Source organism: Anomaloglossus baeobatrachus, chromosome 1 (assembly GCF_048569485.1).
Source record: "Anomaloglossus baeobatrachus isolate aAnoBae1 chromosome 1, aAnoBae1.hap1, whole genome shotgun sequence".
NCBI lineage: Eukaryota > Metazoa > Chordata > Amphibia > Anura > Aromobatidae > Anomaloglossus > Anomaloglossus baeobatrachus.
This window is the reverse complement of record NC_134353.1, coordinates 724,284,627-724,306,243: the sequence shown is the minus strand read 5'-3', so window position 1 is coordinate 724,306,243 and position 21,617 is coordinate 724,284,627. Positions and strand designations below refer to the sequence as shown.

The 21,617-nt window shown below is 44.4% G+C and overlaps 1 protein-coding gene across 2 annotated transcripts in view; it reads left to right on the top strand.

The window, feature by feature from the left end:
* Positions 1 to 21,617, top strand: part of ADGRD1 (adhesion G protein-coupled receptor D1) — a 1,069,475-nt gene that overhangs the window by 121,590 nt on the left and 926,268 nt on the right. For both annotated transcript variants that reach the window (XM_075341810.1, XM_075341809.1), the window contains 3 exons: positions 11,753 to 11,875; positions 13,114 to 13,341; positions 21,254 to 21,508. In XM_075341810.1, the coding sequence (XP_075197925.1) occupies positions 11,753 to 11,875; positions 13,114 to 13,341; positions 21,254 to 21,508 (606 nt within the window). The remainder of the gene's footprint in view (positions 1 to 11,752; positions 11,876 to 13,113; positions 13,342 to 21,253; positions 21,509 to 21,617) is intronic.

The following is a 21,617-nucleotide window of genomic DNA, read 5'->3' as shown; positions in this document are numbered from 1 at the left end:
AAAAACAAGCCCTCATATGGCTTTGTCAGCGGGAAAATAAAAAAAGTTGAGGCTTTTCGAAGACGAAAAAACGAATGAGAAAAAATGAAAAATTGATCAGTGTTAAAGTTTTATCTAGAAGTGTATGATAGAAAGACAGAAAGAATGCCATGCTTGGATCGTCATTAGGGTTCGCTCACATCTGTGTATAAATATGGTGAGTGCAAGCCGATAAGAAAATTTAATTGCACTCGCACCAATGTTAAATAATAAGGTAGTGCTGATCTGTGAGTTTTTCCTCAGCGGTTTGTGGCCAGAAGAACAAAATCGCAGCATGTGTGAATGGTCGTCTAAAAGGTCCAAAAATCGGCAATACAAGCCTGAGTGTGAGAAAAAAAACCGGACGGCACATGGACGATCCGTATACCATCCCTTACTACGGATACATTACCATGCTGTAGCATAGGACACTGGAAATGATCCTGTAAATGATTGTAGAATAATGAGAAAAAATCCACACCATACTCAAAGAAAAGCGCACCCTCGCATGGCATATAAACGGATTTCACGCATCCTTTTCTCCTGAATGAAAATCGCAGTTTTTCATACGCTCGTGTGACTCTAGCCAAAAGAAGACTCCATATACTGTATATGTTAATGTTACAACAGGTAATAATACGCTTTGGCAGCTGCAATTTTTTCAATCAGAAATGTGTAGAAAATGTAATTACATAACTATCACATTTTCTTTGTATAAAATAAAATCGTATGGAATTGACTTGTAAATATGTCATGAAATGAGTCACTGAGAGAGAAGTTATCATGGTGAATTTACTAAAAAATAGGGAGGCTGCATTGTAATCTCTGTGTAGGCTCAGACTGAGATATGAAGGAGCAGGAGAGTCCATTAGCTGACGCCTGTAGTGGGCCCCTAGGCTCCACCACCTACATAACCAGTGCCTTGAACTGTACACCTGATATACAGTATACAGACAAGTGCTGTATAGCATATCATCATACCATTTCATTATTCCATAGGTGCATAAGCAGGGAGAGATTATAGAAAGGAGCAGCAGCAAATCCCCAACATCCTCCCTCCCCAGGAACATCATCTTGACATCAAAGGCCCTTTCCCCGACAAACATCTTGTAGCTTTTTGCTCCTGCACCGTCCATCATCTGTCTTTGTACTGCCACTTTGCGAGCATACATTCCTGACTTACAGATCTAAGATGGCTATTGTGAGGCAACACTGGACAGTAACAGTTTGAGGAAAGGGCATAACTAGTGCTGTCCCATGTGCTTTTAGGTTATTAAAATAAATAAAGTGGCTGAGTGGCAAAAACACTTGGAAGGCAATGACTCTCTAAAGACTTTGTGTGTGAAATAAGACTTAAAGGGAACCTGTCAGGTCCAATATGCATCCAGAACCAGGAGCAGTTCTGGGTGCATATTGCTAATCCCTGCCTAACTGTCCCTGTATCTAGTAGAAAAATTATTTCTAAAGATCCTCTAGCACATGCTAATGAGGCCAGCGACTAGTCGCAAGGGCGTTAGTTCCCTTGGCTAGTCGGCCCCCTTAGCATGTAAGCACACCCCTGTGGGTGTGCTAACATGCTAATGAATGCGTAGAGTCACAGGTGTAGTGCCGCTGAGACTGGTCACTACAGGGTATATCATTATATCCTTCCCGGGCAGGAGAAGGTTAACCCGGTAAGTTTACACACACCTCACATCACCATACAGCAGGGTTGCCCTCCCCAATGGGGACTGGGTTCAGGTTTGGGTCATTATGGACACCCCCCTTAACGTGCTGGGCCCATTGTGGGTAACAGGATGCCAGTCAGCCTAGGGGCTCCCTAGATCCACTGGACCTGGAGAATCAGGGTCAGGGAGAAGCAGTCACTAGGAAACAGTTAATAATTTCTCTCACATAGCAATACAGTCAGGAAGCAGACACAGGCACTGGGGGAACTCCAGGTCACCATAACAACGAACTGGATCCTAGCAAAGGTAGGGGGGCAGGAGTAGGAGTAAGTTACAAAGCAGACAGGAAGTTGAGGTCAGTTCCAGTCAGACAGAGACAGAGCAGACACGCTGTGGTGCAGCTCCCTGAGGGGTTGCAGCCAGGCACTTCTCAGGGAGGTAGAACAGAACCGTCTGGGATGTAACACTGCATCGACCTCTGCAGGAGTCTCCTGCAGAAGGGATCCAGCCAGACCGGGGCTAATAATACCTGGAGGGACAGGACCTGGTACCAGTAATCGTGGGCTCAAGGTGGACAGTTGCCAGACTGAGTACGGTGTGAGTACTCACGGGACCGAGCACAGGCGGACTGCAGAGCCCTAGTTCAGGAAGACGTTTCAGGCTTACCTGATAAATCTGCCCGGTGAGGGGACCATCAAGGACTTCACCGACATTAGTGACCGGGGCACAGCAGCAAAGAGGGAACCCGGGAAATGGGGACAGAGGTCCAGCCCAATAGAGGTTCAAGCTGCCTGCCATATGGGCCAAGATAGAGAGTGAGAGAGAGAGAGCAGGAGGAAATCCCAAGAGGCTTCAGGCCACGTGGACCCACCAAGTATAGAGCTGTGCACGGAGGAGAAAACCCACCGATTACCAGACCGGATCGGACCTCAGACCTGTCCGGGATTGACCGGAGTCTCTGACGGTGAGGACCAGCACCTGGGGCGCGATACCATCTTAACCAGAGAATGAAAGCATCTGGAACCCGCACCCAGTGACTCTGTGAGTAAATGCCGCCGCCCTGCACTCCGGCACTCCCGTGGATTGTCGCCCCGTGCTCACCAACCACCCGGTGACTCTGTGAGTAAATGCCGCCTCCCTGCACTCCGGTGCTCCCGTGGACTGTCGCCCCGTTCTCACCAACCTCCCGGGGTCCCGCTTCGCCTGTGGGGAGCTATACCATCCTGGCTGCACCCAACACATGCCCCGGAGAGAGACTCTGCAGCGACAGCTAATTCCTGGCCACGCACCTTGGGTGGTGCTGCAAAGTGTCTCCCATTCCCATCCAACATCGCTCCTGGGAGAGGACAAGTCGGAGGAACGGTTTGTGGTGGAGTAGGCCGAGACCTCAGTCACCACTACAACCGGTGACATTCTTCCCAGGGACTCTTCACCCTCCTTTCATCCTCCTCGTATTTGTTTGTCTTTTCATGCAGCCGAATGGGCCACACAGCCAGGTCAGGCCAGTCACAGCAACCCCGAGAAACCACTAGCATGGTGATGAGTACCCTAAGGCCCCGTGGGGCACTACAAAGTCATGGTTGATGTTCCCTCACTGCTGCCACCACGCCCGACAATGGATTTCAGCTGAGTGCGCATGATCAAAAATCCCGGACTTCTGGTCATGTGTACTATGAAGCTGGGCGTACGTGTTCCGGCTTCAAACTGGTGTAGTGTGCATGACCAGACGTCTGGGGACGTTCTGATTGTGCACACTGAGCCCAAAACCAGTGGTGACAGCAGAGGTGAGAGCAACCATACCTCTGTTGCTGTGCATTCATTAGCATGTTAGCACACCCACAGGGGCGTGCTTCCATGCTAAGAGGGCCAACTAGCCAAGGGAACTAACACCCTTGCAACTAGTCACTAGCCTGATTAGCATATAATAAAGGATCTTTAGAAATACTTTTTCTAAAGATCTCTTTATCTAATCTACTATAGTCATAGGCATGTGTAAAGTGCCCCACGGGGCAGGTGTTTTAACCTACTCGTAGGGCCAGGGTGCAGATTCTCTGCGTTATTATGGGGTGGCCTGGCCCGGTTCCGTTACCCCGGGGTGTACAAGAAGGAGGGTTGGAGGTAGTAGTCGGAGGTTAGGAAAGTCTATGAGATGATTGTGACGCCGCCTGTGGTACGCGGCCAGGGATGGGGGCCGCCGCTGCAAGGTCTCTCACCGGGGCAGATGTTGGGTGCAGCTGGGATGGTGTCGCTCTCCACAGACAGAGCGGGATTAGCCTGGGGAGGATGAGGGGGGTGTTAGTCCCCGTTGGCACTGCAGTGCTGGGCGCCAGCGCCGGTAAAGGACAGGCAGAGGCAGGGGCAGTGGTTCCAAGTCTTTTTACTCACAGGTTATTCAGGCACTGCCCCAGAGTACCGTCCTCTGCCACGATGGGCTCCAGCCGATCCCGGATCCGTCGGCGGTCACCGCCAGTACCTGTGAAAGTCTTTTAGTGAAGTGTCCCTGAGTTGCTATCTGGAACCCTAGCCGAGCCTCCTGCTCCAAGCCACGGGCCCACGAAGAGAGAGACACACTAACTCCAGTTGTCAGTGCTAGATGTTATCCCAAGCTGTGCCCAGGAAGGTTCTGTCTAAAGTGTGATGGTTGCTCCTACTTCTACCCCATGTGGTGCCCGCCCCAAGTGGTTGTTCTAGCGACTGGGGAAGTCCCATGCTTCGTGATGGCTGGCTACCCTGTCTGCCTTACTACAACTCCCCGTGAGTAAGCACCTGCTGTTGTTTGTGTGTGTTCAGTGAAGGTACTGGCAGGTTAACTGCCTCCTGACCCGGGATAGATATTACCCCTGAAAAGGTGAAATACCCTGTGGCAGCTGAAGCCCAGTGGCGCCACACATGACTATATAGCTTAGAATTATATTATGGGTCTATGCGATGGCTTCATAGACAGACAGATAATTATGAAACTACATCTATATTTTGATTATTTACATACACAGATATTCTTATTACGTTTAAACAAACAAGCTATAGTTCAGGCCACCTCCACAATGGGAGCACTCAGGACCTGCCAGGTTCCTTTTAAACCACTGCCATCCAATGCTTCTTCCCCACCAGCAGTGGCCCTTTAAGTGCTCTATCATGTCCAGAGAACTTAACAAATGATTGCATATGAGGGAATAGGCTGATTACTTGGGAATGCAGTAACAGGCAAAAAATATAGATCTACATGTAAAAGACATGGATGTGCCTATGTGTGGATTTGGGGGGTGTATTGATGATACTGACAGATTCCCTTTAAGTAAGTTCACTGTTACTTTCACAGCATAACTGCAATAACCGCACATACATGCACTTTGAGGCTGGGGCTGGATGGCATCTTTGGCGGCATTACAGGTCGGGGCCCAAGATTTCTCTGACATTGCTACAGTGCAGCATAAGGAGGGTGACTATGGTTCCATTGTGACCCTTAGGGTACCATGACAAGCAATTCATGAAAGGTCGGAGCCAGTTGTAATTTTTATTTTCCTATCTTTATCACAGTACCTCAGTCACCTGCATTATGCAGCAATGTAGCAAAAGTACATAAGGATCTTTGTCTGCACAACCTGTGTAACAGCTAAAGTCATCATCTAACCTCTGTTTTGCTGTTAAAGGAAATATGTCAGCAGGATTTTGATACCTCATCAGAGAGCAGCATGATGTAGGCAGAGAGATACTGAATCTGGCAATGTGTCACTTAGATTACTGGATGCAGTCGTTCTGACACAATCAGAATTTTCAAATTTAGACATGTAGCATAGCTGAGTGAGCTTCCCCGCCCACATATGGCTCTCTATAGAGATTACACATTGACAGTGAAGTGTTAATTAGAGGAGGGCTGGACTCCTGTGCTTGTGACGTTATAGGCTGAGCAATGATAAGAGTCCTGCTGCTTAAACAGACATAGCAAATAAACAACAAAACGGACCTTGACAAGACAGGCATCTCTGAACTCTCTGTGTTAACTATTGCAGCATGCTGGCTAGTAAAAACCTGCTGATATATTTGTTGCGGGCGGGGGCCGCTGCCGCTTCTGGGGCCGCTCAGATCCGGGTTCACTCCTGCGGCTCGAGTGGTGACCGGACCCGGGCTCGCATGGCCATCCGTCCTCACAACCGTCGGAAGGGGATATTTACAGGGGATGGATGTGTCGATGACGCCACCCGTGGGTTGCGGTGAGGGATGGTGACACCGCCGCTGCCTAGTGATGGGATGCCCGGGGCTGATGAAGCAGGGCAGCAAGATGGGATCCCCCCCACGGGTAGGGGAGGCGTAGTCCCGGGGCCCTTTTGGTACACGGTAGTAATAGCTGCTGGAGGCGGCATGCCGGTTTAGACCGGGGGCAATGTTGTACTCACTGTTCACAGAGTCGCACACAAGTCCAGTATTAAACCAAGTTGCCAGTGACCGGTTGCCTTTGGCGGGTGCATTCGGGTCCCACACCCGGGTGTAGCAAACTGGGGTTCCTTCGTCCTTCATTCAATGTTTGTGTCTTCATTGGGACAACTCCGTATGGAACTTGGAAGTCCACTCCTGGTACTGTGTATGTTGGGAGCTGTGGCCCGCAAAATCTGACCCTTGGGATTTCTGTGGGTTCTGACGGACACCCTATCCCCCATGTTGGGCTTCCGTTTCACTCTCTGGGCTTCTGGAGAACCAGGCCTGAAACCTCGTCATCTGTTAATTAACAAGGGGAATGCAACCTTCCTTGTCATAGGGTCCAGGCACCCCGTCTGTGCACGGCCTCCGGACCGGATTCTCGCTGTCGGCACTGGCGGGCTTTAAGCCTGCCCTGGTCCACTTTAGGTCTCCCGTGACTGGATCTCCGTCGCCTGTGGCCCTGTGGCCCTGTTTGCTGTCTGCCACCTAGTCAGGTAGTTCAGGGGCCCCTACCCCTGACTCCACTGCACACTTCACTCTCCTCTACTCGACTGTCCGACTGCTCAAACTTCACTTGACTGTTCCCACCTCTGCCACCTCAGGACTCCTGGGTGGGTGTTCTCATCCACCTGATCCCGCCCACTGGTGTGTCCCTATTGTCATGAGGGGGTGGCTAGGCTTTAATGGCTATGTGTTGTACCTGGGTGTGGGTTTTTGGTGGAATAAGGAGGGTGGACTACTTCTGTGACTACCTGGTTTTGCCAGGGCGTCACATATTCCCTTTAAATGAGGTGGTTTCCAAATTGATTGTGAATGGACACACAGCTTTGCTGGTACAACTACTGTTTACCTGTAAAACTTTTCAGTCATTCATACTATATTTTGTGCACGTTGGCATTCCAAGCACGTACCCTTTTTACAATGTGCCATAGATGTCACCTCTGAGAACCTCGCCCATTAGATGATTGGTATTCCAACAATTCCCCCTCCGAATTGTCCATGTAATTCAGTGGAGATGTAGATGTATGCAAATGCACCCACCTTTCCCTTCAAATCGGCAGAACAAGCGTCGATCCGTAATTGCTAACAATGGTAAGGTTTTACTTGCTTGTAGCTGTAAAGTGGTGGGCCCCAGAATCAATTATATTGGTAGGCTCCTTCCATCCCTGTACTACATTATCCCTGCGGGGCATCTTAGTGTGAAGTTAAAAGCTGGAAATTAATATTCACTATATCAGCATCATCATATATTTGTCATTGACCAATATTTCTTCAAGGATGTCAATATGAACACATTAACGTGTCTAGAAGGAATCCACCAAGCAAGCATGTTATGTAGGATGACAGCACTCCGACCTAAGCTCACAATAAAGGATCTCACGCCTGCAGGTAAAATATTCATGAGAAACATGATGTGTAAACTCAGTCTTTTATGTACGTGGCTGTACAACTTGTAGATATTGTACAATCAATTAAATTTATGTCCTGCTGGACCTTCATCAGATTAATCGTGGCGCAGTAAGAGGAAACAGTTGCCAAAGTAACTATGATCTAAATCACCGAGGAACTGGAGTCAAAGAACAAAGAGGAAAAATAAAGTAGTGACCCAAAGGACGGCATTTCATGTGTTCTTTATAGAGCCATCAATACTAAAGCTAAGACATCTTTATGCATTACATGCATATTTATGAAGAAAACGACTGCTTGGATTTGGCAACAATCACAGACACGATAGCCACACAATTAAAAAGCCGAAGACATATTATTAAATGGAGGCATGATTAGTCCAGACATTTTTATATATTCCACATCACAACTTCTCATCTAATCATGGAGGATGCAAGATTTAATGTTCATTAAAATTATTTCAATTCCACAGTGATTTGCAATATTTAATTGTATCTAGAGCTATTTCCATTTCTCATTCCCATCATTCTTGCTGTCAGAGCGCATCTGAGATCTCATGTTTATTTTTTAACCTAGAGACATTCATGTATTGTATATGGGCCTTATTGCCCATAGGAAACAACCAGAGCCCAACTTTTTCAAGCACAATTGATAGCTGACCTTTATGCTATTGGCAAAAAAATAACTTTGTATAAGACACAGTTATGATACATGATGCCCAGAGCCTCTAGCCTCGGGGTTATATTGTATTGGGTGTTGTACTGTTGCACTATAGGCATTTATAAGGCATTACTGTATGGAAGTGTGTCCTGCCTCCAGTCCCTTGTCATCAAATCATAAGCAAGTAAGTGGAAGTATGTAAGTGTGATCTACCTCCAGTCTCGGGCCATCAAATCATAGGCAAGGAGTGGAAGTATGGAAGTATGACCTGCCTCTATTCCCGTGCCATAAAATCATAGGCAAGAAAGTGGAAGTATGCAAGTGTGTCCTGCCTCAAGTCCTGTGCCATCAAATCATAGGCAAGGAGTGGAAGTATGGAAGTGTGGCCCGACTCCAGTGCCTTGTCATCAAATTATAGGCAAGGAAGTCGAAGTATCTCCTACCTCCAGTCTCGGGCCATTAAATCATAGGAAAGGAAGTATGGAAGTGTGTCGTGCCACCAGTCATGAGCCATCAAATCATACGCAACAAAGTGGAAGTGTGGAAGTGTGTCCTGCCACCAGTCATGGGCCATCAAATCATACGCAACAAAGTGGAAGTATGGAAGTGTGATCTGCCTCGTTTCCAGAGCCATCAAATAATAGGCAAGGAATTAGAAGTATGGAAGCGTGTCCTGCCTCCAGTCCCTTGTAATCAAATCATAGGCAAATAAGTGGAAGTATGTAACCTGCCTCCAGTTCCAGACCATAAAGTAGTAAGCAAGGAAGGGGCAGTATGGAAGTGTGTCCTGCCTCCAGTTCCAAGCCATTAAATCATAGGCAAGGAAGTGGAATTATAGAAGTGTGTCCTGCCTCAAGTCCTGGACCATCAAATCATAGGCAAGGAGTTGAAGTATCTAAGTGTGTCCTGCCTCCAGTCCAGGGATGGGATTGGCTTCAACATTCATATAGTATTTACTGATGCAATCATATTAATGACCAGTAATAGACAGCAATCAAGTAAGGCTTCTCTTCTGATATGTCATAGACAAGTGAGAAAATCTCATTGGTGAAGTATTACTACATGGAATAGAAGGCCTCTTCTGATGACAGGTTAGGAAAATTAGGCTCAACATCGATCTCAATTAAAACCAACTTTGTGGTCAAAGACTTATTCCTTACAAAGCACCAGGGGGAATTCATTATGTGTGGAGGAAAGTTGATTCCGGCAACTAAACAGAAAAGGGTTCTTTACAGTTAGAGCAGTCAGACTGTGGAATGCCCTACCACAACAGGTTGTAATGGCAGTCATTATAAAAGCTTTTAAAAAAGGACTGGATGCTTTTCTAATAATTAGGGTACGCTCACACTGGCATATAATATGGAAAAGTGAAATGTGAGAAAACCTTACATTGCTGTCTGACCAATATTATTCTATGAGGCAGCATGGTGTGCTTGGCAGCATATGCTGGATCATGTGCACCCATACAAGTCTATATACTGTATATGCATACAGAGTGCTATGTCAGTGTGTGATTTTTTTTCTCGACTAGGATCCATATGACGTGTTTTTTCTCATTATTCTACAATCATTTATAGGACCATTTACAGTATTCTTTGCCAGAGAATGGTAATGTATCCGTAGAAAACAGATGTCATACAGATGATCCGCGTGCCTCGTGTTTTTTCCTTCGCACCCATAGACTTGCATTTGGGAGTCTCGGCCCTTTTATAAGATCATACGCAGAATGCTGTGATTTTTTTCTTAGCCCAAACACAACCTAGGAAAAACTTGCAGATCAGCTGTGTCCAGGTTGTGAAAGTCTACAATATTGTGTTTTTAATATTGGAATCTTATATGGTTTATGGGAATTTGTCCCCTCCTAAGGCACCTTGTACTGTGTGCAACTAATACCTCCGCCCCTCCTATATCTATGCCCCTGTGCATTAGAATGTCAAATGTTTCTTAATCTGGCATGCTTGACAAACTTTAAAGGGAGTTTATCACAAAATGACTGTTCAAATCAAGCACATGGACCCTTACAGTGGTTGATCGGTTGAGTTCACATTCCCTCCTCTTCGTTGATTGACAGCTCTGACTTTATAGGAGCTAGAAAAGGGTAGAAATAAATGGAAAACAAGTACATGAGATGGTGCATTGTCTGTTTGGGCATCCAGCACTTGTGCTTTGTTTGAACAGTCATTTTGCGGCGATTGTGACTCCTTTTAAGACAAATGTATGGAATTTCATTAGAAATGATTCAGTCTTTCACAGCCATATATTAGCATAGGCTAGTAGTTGTGTTTAAAAGGCTACGTAATAATTTTTGGGTTGAAAATATGTTGTGTTTTTATAGGTGTCTATATCATATGTTTAGCCAACATCTTCAAAATTTAATACAAAAATTGCTGAGTCGGAATATGTATAGTATATAAGAAAATATATATAAGAAAATGTATTCACTGAAAAAATACGGAAGCAGGTGCTATAGGTGACTAAATATTCATAAACAAAAACAATAATTAGGTGACTAAATATTAATAAAAAAAATAAATAGGTGACTAAATATTAATAAACAAAATCAATAATTAGGTGACTAAATATGAATAAAAAAGCAATAATTAGGTTACTATTATTAAATATTAATAAAAAAACAATAATTAGATGACTAAATATTACTAAATAACAATAATTTTACTGAATATTAATAAAAAAACAATAATTAGGTGACTAAATATTAATAAACAAAAACAATAATTAGATGACTAAATATTAATTTAAAAAAAACTATAATTAGGTGACTAAATATTAATAAAAAACAATAATTTGACTAAATATGAATAAAAAAACAATTACCGTAGGTGACTAAATATTAATAAAAAAAAACAATAATTAGGTGACTAAATATTAATTAAAAAAACAATAATTAGGTGATTAAATATTAATTTAAAAAAACAATAATTAGGTGACTAAATATTAATAAACCAAAACAATTGTTCTCAATTGTAAAACTGAAAAAATGTCCCTATTTTATTTTGGGAGGCCGTTCGGGGAGAATATCTTTTTCATATGGAGCAACTTGTATTTAAACGATTATTCTTCATAAGACTGAAGGAACGTTCATTGTCATCCCGCAAATTGATTACACAAATAATTCACACGAGATGAATTTCTCGTCTACACATCTATAGCTACAAACAGCATAATAGGAAACGGATATTAGAAATGCCCAAGGTGCAGTATTTGCATTTGCACAACCTAAAGGAAGAACAGATGGATGCATTTATTGGCAAACATATAAAAAAGTCAATAAATATGGATGAATATTAATGCTTTGCACATGTGGAGCGCCCTGGATCTTGTTGCTGCCTGGATCCGCAGCTTTGTATTATGCCCTATGCTATTGCGGTAGTAAAGATGTGCACATCATTTATGAGTACGTTGTGCTTTATAGGTGCAGTGAGGGGAATGCTTAGTATTTTATGTGTTTGTGTGTTGTGTTAACGCGCTTGCATGATATTGCTTTATAGTGTGACACATGGCGGTGCATTTCATCTGACTTTTGCTGTAATACCGGTTGGATAAATGTGTTTGTTTCTCTTCAGATATTGTAGAAGGAGCAGTGAATCATGGCATCGTCCTCAATGAACAGAAAGGAGTTACTCTACTTTACTTTGGACGTTCTAAAAACTCATGTATAAGTGACCCAAGTATATGTGGGCCAGAAGGTTAGTGCTCGGCTATGTCTAACATGTTTTCCATTACTGACCGTTTCACATCAACATGTTTGATTTACCTTGATCTTCTAGTACACTACATTTCTTTTAGATGTCCATCCCTAAAGACCCTACAGTCTTCCTCTATATGTTTTTGCTTTGGTTTTGTGTCTTTATTGCCTGTAATGTCTAGTTGATACCACCACAATAAAGGACTCTATAGTTGCTCTACACTCTCGCACTCGCTCCTCCGTATGCCTGGGTAAAACAGTTGGAGTTACATAAAGAGGGGAAGCTCCACCAACATTGTCCATACATGGACTTCTATGTCACTTCGGCTTCCTTGAGTGCAGGGCTCGGCACCTGGGATGGGGGAGTCCTTGAAGAGTGGCTACTGCATCAGGGATGAAGAGGAGTGAGACAATTGGATCAGAAACGACACCTTCCCTGCGGCTCCTGCTTGTTGACTTTTGATGTGGTCATAAATGATCTTTAGGTCTCATTCACACGTCCATATTTAAGTTTCTCTGTGTCCATCAGTGCTATTAATTAGTGTGTCATCCATGTGTCTGTTTATCCTCTTAGTCACGTGGGATCACTGTGGCACGTGTAGTTGATACCGCATCTTGCAATGCACTGATGAGGGAGGAGCGCGCCATCTAGGAAGCTACCAGAATGGATGGTTATCTACATTCCATACTTGCAAAAATATGGCAAAAACAAACTTACTTGGGGTCCATTGGTCCCCATAAAACTATTTAAAGGTTAAACATATACAGCATACAGATGGCACACTGGTGCAGCAGGCCAAGTAGTCCTCTAATGATAATCTACTGCTGATTAAACTGATTTTATTAAAACTACTAAGCAGCCCAGTAAGTGACACATCGCTGGAATCAGGATCTCTGCCCCTACATTATGCTGCTCTCAGATTAGGTGGCAAAAACCAGGTGACAGATTCCCTTTAAAGGAAGTTAATTAAAAGACTTCACTGTTAAATTGAGTGACAAATCCTCACCATGTAGTTCTGGTAGTGCCTGTGTCTGTTGTTGCATTTAGGCAAAGTCTTTCTGAGGATAATCCCTTTATCCTAATGCCAGCATATTCTTTTTTTGTTTACAAGTATGTATTTAAGCTTATTTTTCAACTTTTTTTTATTATTAACAGTCATGTTGTCTAATTATGTATGACTGATGTTCCAATATGCTACAGGTCTTCTAACTTGTAATTTCATTTTATTTCAAAACCAGGTGTGTCATTCTCATTTTTTTGGAAAATCCAAGACCAACAACAAAAGAAACAGGATACCTATGCCCAGAACAACTATCATACACCTTCTCAGAATGGAGGCCATATGGCCTTTGGGAAAAAAGTTACGTCCTATGGTTTTGAAATCTATTCAGATGAACATGATGGTTATGTGGAGGTTTACACACGTCGTAACTCCATGGTGTGGAAAGCAAGCATTAAAGCTCCAGGTACGGATCACCATCAGTTATACACTAGATAACTTTTCATAAATAGGCCTCAGTGTGTGCAAAAGTACATGTACCTCAGGGTTCTGCTATGAGATCCACTGGAAAATGGAGGTCCAACTGTGGTTGGATGTGCTACTATGTCACCCAGGGATATGGGGTACTCGGTCCCAGGCGATGTATGTCTGGGAAATGTCACTCTGGTGGCCGTTGCCCGGTTCCGTGCCCTGGGCCCTTTTTGAAAAGGTTATATATTTACAGGGGATTATAATGTTCATATGTGACGCCACTTTTAGTGTTGCGGCTATGAGTATGGAGCCGCCGCTGCACAATGTCCACTGCTGGGGCTGGTATTAATGGCAGCCTGGATGGTAGGCCTTCTGCAAGCAGGGCCAGGCCCCAGAGTGCAAGTGTTGTGACAGATGCTGGAAGAAGGGGGTCCACACACAAGTTCAATTCAACTGGTTTTACACATTGTCCGGTGATGGTAACTGGTTACTGAGGCCGGCTGGTTTCACCTCCAGGTTCCCTTGTACCCAGTGCCAGTTAGTAATCTGTTGCCTTCTTCCCCTGCACCTGTCTCTAGTTAGTGGGTCCCCGTGGCGTTCAGCAACTGGGGGTCCCCGTCTGATGGTGTTGTTCCACTGCTGTCCGCCTGACGGTAGCGTGAACCCTATGGGGTTGGAGTCTTTGGTCCTGTCCCCGGTTCTCCCTTTGCTACTGAGTCTTCGGATTCTTAAGGCCCAGTCACACTAAACAACTTACCAGGGATCCCAACAACGATCCAACCTGATAGGGATCGCTGGTAAGTTGCTAGGAGGTTGCTGGTGAGATGTCACACTGCGACGCTGCAGCGATTCCACCAGCAACCTGACCTGGCAGGGATCGCTGGAGCGTGGCTACACGAGTTGCTGGTGAGCTCACCAGCAACCAGTGACCAGCCCCCAGCCAGCAGCGCCGCGTGGAAGCGATGCTGCACTTGGTAACTAAGGTAAATATCGGGTAACCAACCCGATATTTACCTTGGTTACCAGCGCACACCGCTTAGCGCTGGCTCCCTGCTCTCCTAGCTACAGTACACATGGGGTTAATTACCCGATGTGTACTGCAGCTACATGTGCAGAGAGCAGGGAGCCGCGCACACTGCTTAGCGCTGGCTCCCTGCTCTCCTAGCTACAGTACACATCGGGTTAATTACCCGATGTGTACTGCAGCTACATGTACACAGAGCAGGAGCCGGCACTAACAGTGTGAGAGCAGCAGACGCTGGTAACGAAGGTAAATATCGGGTAACCAAGGTAAGGGCTTCTTGGTTACCCGATGTTTACTGTGGTTACCAGAGTCCGCAGAAGCCGGCTCCTGCTGCCTGCACATTTAGTTGTTGCTCTGTCGCTGTCACACACAGCGATGTGTGCTTCACAGCGGGAGAGCAACAACTAAAAAATGGCCCAGGACATTCAGCAACAACCAACGACCTCACAGCAGGGGCCGGGTTGTTGCTGGATGTCACACTAAGCAACATCGCTAGCAACATCGCTGCTACGTCACAAAAGTTGTTCCTTAGCAGCGATGTTGCTAGCGATGTTGTTTAGTGTGACTGGGCCTTTAGGGTCAACAAGGTCCTTGATGGTCCCCTTGCTGTGCAGGTGTTAACAAGCCTGCCTGGAGCTTCTGCTTGTCCTAGGGTCCTGTACCCCGTCGGTGCATAGTTCCGGGATACTCCACCGTACTCCACCGACAACCACTCTCTTGAGCACCAGGTTACTGCTCACTACAGGACAGTCCGTATCCACACCATCCCTCCTTCACCTTCACTCTCTTACTACTGTCTCTTCTCTCTCTCTACAGTCTGCCCCTCCCACCTGTTCATCTAGTGGACTGGACTGGCCCCACCTCTAGGCGGCCATCCATTGGTCCGACCCTAGCTGGGTACCATTGTATGGGGATTGTTGGGGAAAAACTGTGTAGTGTTTGTATGGTACCGGCACTGGGTTTCCGGGTCCCTAAGGGGGTAGGCCCTGCATCCCGGTGAGGATGCAAAACCTTGTAGCTCCCTGATGGCTTCAGGGGCACTACACTACCTCCTTCAATAAGTGGTGGATATCTATACATTATATATGAGGGTTAAATTTACAATTATATGAAATCTACAACTCTCTTTAATAAAAGGAGATTTGTGTGCAGTGAACCACAATGGGGACGCTCAATGCTTTAAATATTATCTGCACCCAAATCCATCTTATTAAAATAATAATGGTACCAGCAGCCTTCACAGCACATGGGTTTCTGTTATAGTAATTTCTCCCTGACTGTCAGTCACATCCCCGTTGCTCTCAATTTTGCTCATTTGCAGTCAAGGTGAGGATATACGTTTAGCATTATTTGCTAATGATGGCAAAAAGTAGGTGAGCCACTGACAGACACAGATAGAAAAGGGCCCCCGTGAAAGAAGAATATATGGGCCCTTTGCAGCCCAGAGGTCATCAAAATGCACAATTCCACCTGCTTTGGAGGAGACAGTGGGACTCCTTTCCTTCTGGGTCCCTGTGAGCGGCTACACAGGCTGCACCAATGATGTGTCCACCCTTGAGGTAAGCACATAACAATCACAGCAGTGTTAGTGTATTGGGTATTCTATTCCAAAACCAGGGCCTTTGCACCCAAAGGCTCACTCTTGGTACAAATAACATCAGCATGATTGCTGAGCCCAGTGATTAACTGCAGTGGTCTAATGCGGTTGCTGTGATGTCACCACTGCATTGCATGGTCAACAAAGATTGGAACCAGAGAGGAAAGGCAGCTCCCTAGCAGGTCTCAACTTGACGTGAAGGTCTTGCTCACAATTGGTGTTTAAGTTTATGTCTTAGGTGTTTGATAAAGTTCAGGTCAGGGCTTAGTGCAGCCATGCTTGTTTCTCTTTAATAAACTAAACACCTCACCATGTCTTTATGGATCTTGCTTTGTAGCATGGCTATGGTGATAGTCAAACGGGAGCTTACAATTGTTCAAAATGTCTTTGTATGTTGGATTTTAGCCCTTCACTAAAAATAAAGGTCTGGCACAAGTGTAGCACCCAGTGGGCAGGGGTATCAGGCACGGGGTGTCTCGTACCTGCGTTACTCGTCACCGGGCTGGTGTGAGGATCTGGGATGTTACGGTGGCCTGCCCGGCTTCGTGCCCCGAGGTGTACACCATTAAGGAAGGAAGATGATGGGGGTAGTAGTAGGATGAATGTTGTGATGCTACCTGAGCTATGCGGCCAGGGATTTAGCTGCCGCTGCTGTCGCTGTCCTCCAGGGCGGATGATAGTAGCAGCCTGAGATGGTATCGCTCTCCACAGGTGGAGCGGGCCCCGGGGTGGATGATGAGGGGCGTAGTGATGGCATTTGGCGCCGAGGCACAGGGCGACAGTGTCGATAATCAAGAGTCAGAGTCAATTGCTGCGGTTCCAGGTGTTTATACTCACTCTTTGTGCTGTGCCTCTCGCCCAAATAGTACTGGTTACCCGCTATGATGGGCCGTCGAACGCGAATCTCTTCAGAGGTCAGTCTGGTTTGATGCTCGGTGAGTCCCTTCCTCCTAACGCCATGTGTGTTAGATCCCCATGACTTAAAGCTACTTGGGGACCCCAGTTTGTATCGAGTAGTACTCTTGCCCCTATTTTCAGGTATTGCGGCTCCACATGGGGCCTGGTGCTTTCAAAGGCCCCGGATCCTATCTGGCACTGTGCTTTTGGGCTCTTTGTGGCCAGGGAAGCTTGAAACCTTTCTTTCCCGGCAGATTCTGGAAAACCAACTTGGAGAATGATCTTCCCTAGGGTCCTGCACCCTGAGCGTGGCGCCAGTTCCAAGGGAGCAATGAAGGTCTCCCCTCAGCAACCGCGTGAAATCCTGTGTCCCACCAGAGCCCCTGTGAGACATGTCTGCTCCTTTCCTCTCCTACTGAACAACTCCCTAACTGTTGTGTTGACTCCTAACTCCCCCTTGTGGCTGCTCCACAGTGGGTCCCTGTCACTAGTGGGTGGTGCGCCCCATGTTTCAAGGCAACCTTAAGACCCTACCCTAGCCCAGTCCCCATTGGGGAGGGCAACCTGGTTGTGTATTTGCATGTGTAAGTGGTAAAACCGGTATCGACCTCCTCAGGATCCGAGTGCAGCATTATCCCTTAAATCAGGTGCAATACTCTGTGGCGACTGAAGCCTCAGGGGTGCCACACAAGCAATGAAAAACAACCTCAAAACATTATTCCTCCTCCACCATATATTACAGTAGATGCTATGCAATACAGGAGCATAGATTTCTACAGGATATATGGTGACTGCAGACACATCCATTGGACTGTCACATAGTTCATTGGTTTCATGATCCAACTGATGCTTGCCATTGCACAAAGTCTTGTTTCCCCCATAGTTGGCCTTTTAAGTAAGAATTCATGTGCAGGCTTCTATTTTGGTTCTGTTGCACATCATCTAAAGTAACTTTTAAGTGACATTCTACTTTTGCATGCCTCCAATGTAATATGTTGTGTTTCTCTAATTTTTTTATTCTGATGTGATCAGTTAGACACCATATTATAGAGTTATTCTCCCATAGAGGCATTATCACTGTAATACAGATACATCCTGTGGTGACTCACAGTGTAGCTATGGCTCTGTTGTATGCCAATATATATGGTCTGTGCATGATGCTTTTCACTGATAAATAACCCAGCTGCCTTATCTACAGTCATAAGCAAAAATTAAAAATAATACATTGTGATAACTGGAGCTGCAGAAAAAGATAACCTCAACTCTGCTACATCCAGTAGTAGTTTGCTAAACAAAGTTTATCAATCTTTCCACAAATGCCTATGTGGTTGCATTTGTACTGTGTATATAAATACACACACACACACACACACACACACACACACACACACACACACACACACACACACACACACACACTGTATATATATATATATATATATATATATATATATATATATACACTCCCTGACAGAAGTTCTGTCGGTTATCTATGTTATGAAAATAAAAGCTTATAACCTGAACTTAAATTCATCCATTGGTTTTATAAATTACTCTTTTGATAGCTGAAACCCTCCCAAATTTGGTTTAGGTTATGAAAATAAAGTTGCTGCAAAGCTGATCATTTAATGAACACAGAAAGGTCAGATTTTGGCAAGACAAAAGTTTTGTCGTCCACAAAAAGTAATGTGAACTTCAAACAAATAATTATCTTTCTAATACAAAGATATGTTGCATAAAATTGGTGAATGAAGTTCTGGTGCTATTAGAGCCATATTTAATATTTGTATGACTTCCATGAGCTTGAAGGACTGCATCCATGCGGTTCAACAATGATTCATACAATTTATTGATGAAGTCATCAGGAATAGCAAAGAATGCAGTCTTACATGCCTCCCAGAGTTCATCTAGATTCTTTGGTTTTGCCCTCCAAGCTTCCTCTTTCATCCTACCCCAAACATGTTCAATGATGTTCATGTCTAGTGACTGGGCTGGCCAGTCCTTGAGCACCTTGATCTTCTTTTCTAGGAGGAACTTTGTTGTAGAGATGGATGTATGAGATGGAGCACCATCCTGCTACATAATTTGACCCCTTTTATGATTGGGAATGTAAGAGGTAGCTAATACTTTTTGATATTTTAGACTATTGATATTGCCTTCCACTTTGGAAATGTTTCACACACCCCCATACTGAATGTAACCCCAGACCATGATCTTTCCACCACCATACGTAACTGTTTTCTGGGTGTATTTTGGTTCCATACGGACTCCAGTAAGTCTCCTGCAGTATTTGCGGTGGCTGTTGTATAATTCAACTGAAGATTCATCAGAGAAATCCACCTTCTCCCACTTTTCCAGCGTCCATCTGTTTAGCAGGCTGTGGGACTTGACAAATGCAACACGTTTTTTTAATTGCCTTTTGCTTAGTGCTGGCTTCTGGGCACTGATTCAACCATGGAGGCCATTTTGAGACAGAATACTACAAACTGTTCTAGTTGACACAGGTACTTGAGGTGACCAGGCCTGTTGGAGCTCTGCTGCAGTGGAAGAGGGGCTGGCTTTGGATTTTCTAACCAACAAACGTTCCTCCTGAGCAGTTGTCTTGCGGGGTCTGCTGGACTTGGGCTTATCAAAAACATCTCCAGTCTCTTCAAATCTTTTTTTAATACTTTGTACTTGACTCTGAGACACATTAAAGGTGCCAGCCACCTCTGCAGTGGATCTATTCTTCAGCCTCTTGATAACCAAGACTTTGGTCGCAGGGTGGATTGTTGGCATGTTGTCAGAGGTCAAGTTACAGTTCAAGTAAAGGTCTTGGGTGCTGGGTTTCTTTTTATATGCACCCACTAATTAACCGATCTTTTACTGAGCACAGGTGAGGATGTAAACTAGGATAGGGTGCATTATATGACAAGGTGACAAAACTTTTGTCTTGCCAAAATCTGACCTTTCTGTGTTCATTAAATGATCAATATTTCAGCTTTGGAGCAACTTTATTTTCATAACCTAAATCAAATTTGGGAGGGTTTCAGCTTTCAAAAGAGTAATTTATAAAACCAATGGATGAATTTAAAGTCAGGTTATAAGCTTTTATTTACATAACATGGATAAGCGACAGAACTTTGTCATGAAGTGTACTGTGTATATATACAGTATACATAGTGTATATATACAGTATATATATATATATATATATATATACATAATGTATTTGTGGATTGAAAAGGAAATGATAAATGATACATGGTGTGTATATATACAGTATATATATATATACATAATGTATTTGTGGATTGAAAAGGAAATGATACATGGTTTACTAGAGATTTAAAAAATATACTGTATATCTGAAAATTGTGATGTGCATTTGTATTCATTCCCCCTGATGCAATACTATGTAGGAAGTGAGGTAACTAGAGTCCGATGGGCCCTGGTGCAAAATTTATACCTGCCCCTCACCTGCATCTTGGTCAGATATATTTGCCCTTGTAGCATTCCATCCTCTGCCCCTTCCTTGTATATATGGTCACCATCCATTATGTCCCCCATCCTGGTATATATATGTCCCCCTCATTAGTAAATATGTCCCCCCATCCTGGTAAATATGTCCCCCATCCTGGTATACATGTCCCCCATAGTAGTATATATGTCCCCCTCATTGGTAAATATATCCCCCGTCCTGGTATATACGTCCCCCGTACTGGTATATATATCCCCCATCCTGGTAAATAAATCCCCCACGCTGATATATATGTCCCCTATCCTGTTATATATGTCACCCTCATTGGTAAATATCTCCCCCGTCCTGGTAAATATGTATCCCATCCTGGTATATATGTCTCCCTCATTGTTAAATATTCCCCCATTCTGGTATGTATATGTCCCTCTCATTGGTATATATGTCTCCCATCCTGGTAAATACGTTCCCATTCTTTTATATCCTGGTATATATATCCCTCTCATTGTTAAATATGTGGCCCATCATGGTAAATATGTCCCCCATCCTGGTATGTATATGTCCCACTCATTGGTAACTATGTCCCCCATCCTGGTGAATATGTCTACGTTTCAGATATATATGTGTGTGTGTGTGTGTGTTAGCCAGAACAAGCAATTGTGCCTGTGTAATTTAGATAAGGCTTCAGATGCTGTCCCAACCCTTCCTGCCCTATTACTATACTACCTGTTCCATTGAATTGTTAGAATGAGTGAACACTTCATTGGAGAGTATCGCTGCTCATCTTTTTCCTGACATATGCATTTCTTAATATCGGCTTCAGATCAGGGCTACTTAGAACAGCATGGACTGAATTATATTAATGTATTTCATCTAATCACACCATTGCTAAGGTGCTTTTCTGATTTTTTTTTCTTTGTTTTCTTTTTAAGGTCCCTATTGGACACACGTCCTGTTTACTTGGACTTCTAGTGAAGGACTGAAGGTTTATGTAAATGGAACATTCAATGCGAGTGATTCCAGCGGTCAGGTATCCCAAAGTTATGGGGATAATAATGACAGTTTGGTTGTTGGAACAAACAATGATCTTTCAAAACATTATGTGAATGGAGCTTTCGATGAATTTATCATATGGGAGAGAGCGCTGAATCCACATGAGATCCACCACTATTTCACAGCTGCCATTGGTATGTTATTTTGGTAAGCAACATCAGAGTATGTCGCTTCTTGATTACATGTATATTCATACATAAAATTGACCTTGGTCAAATATTTACTTATGCAACTACATTTAGA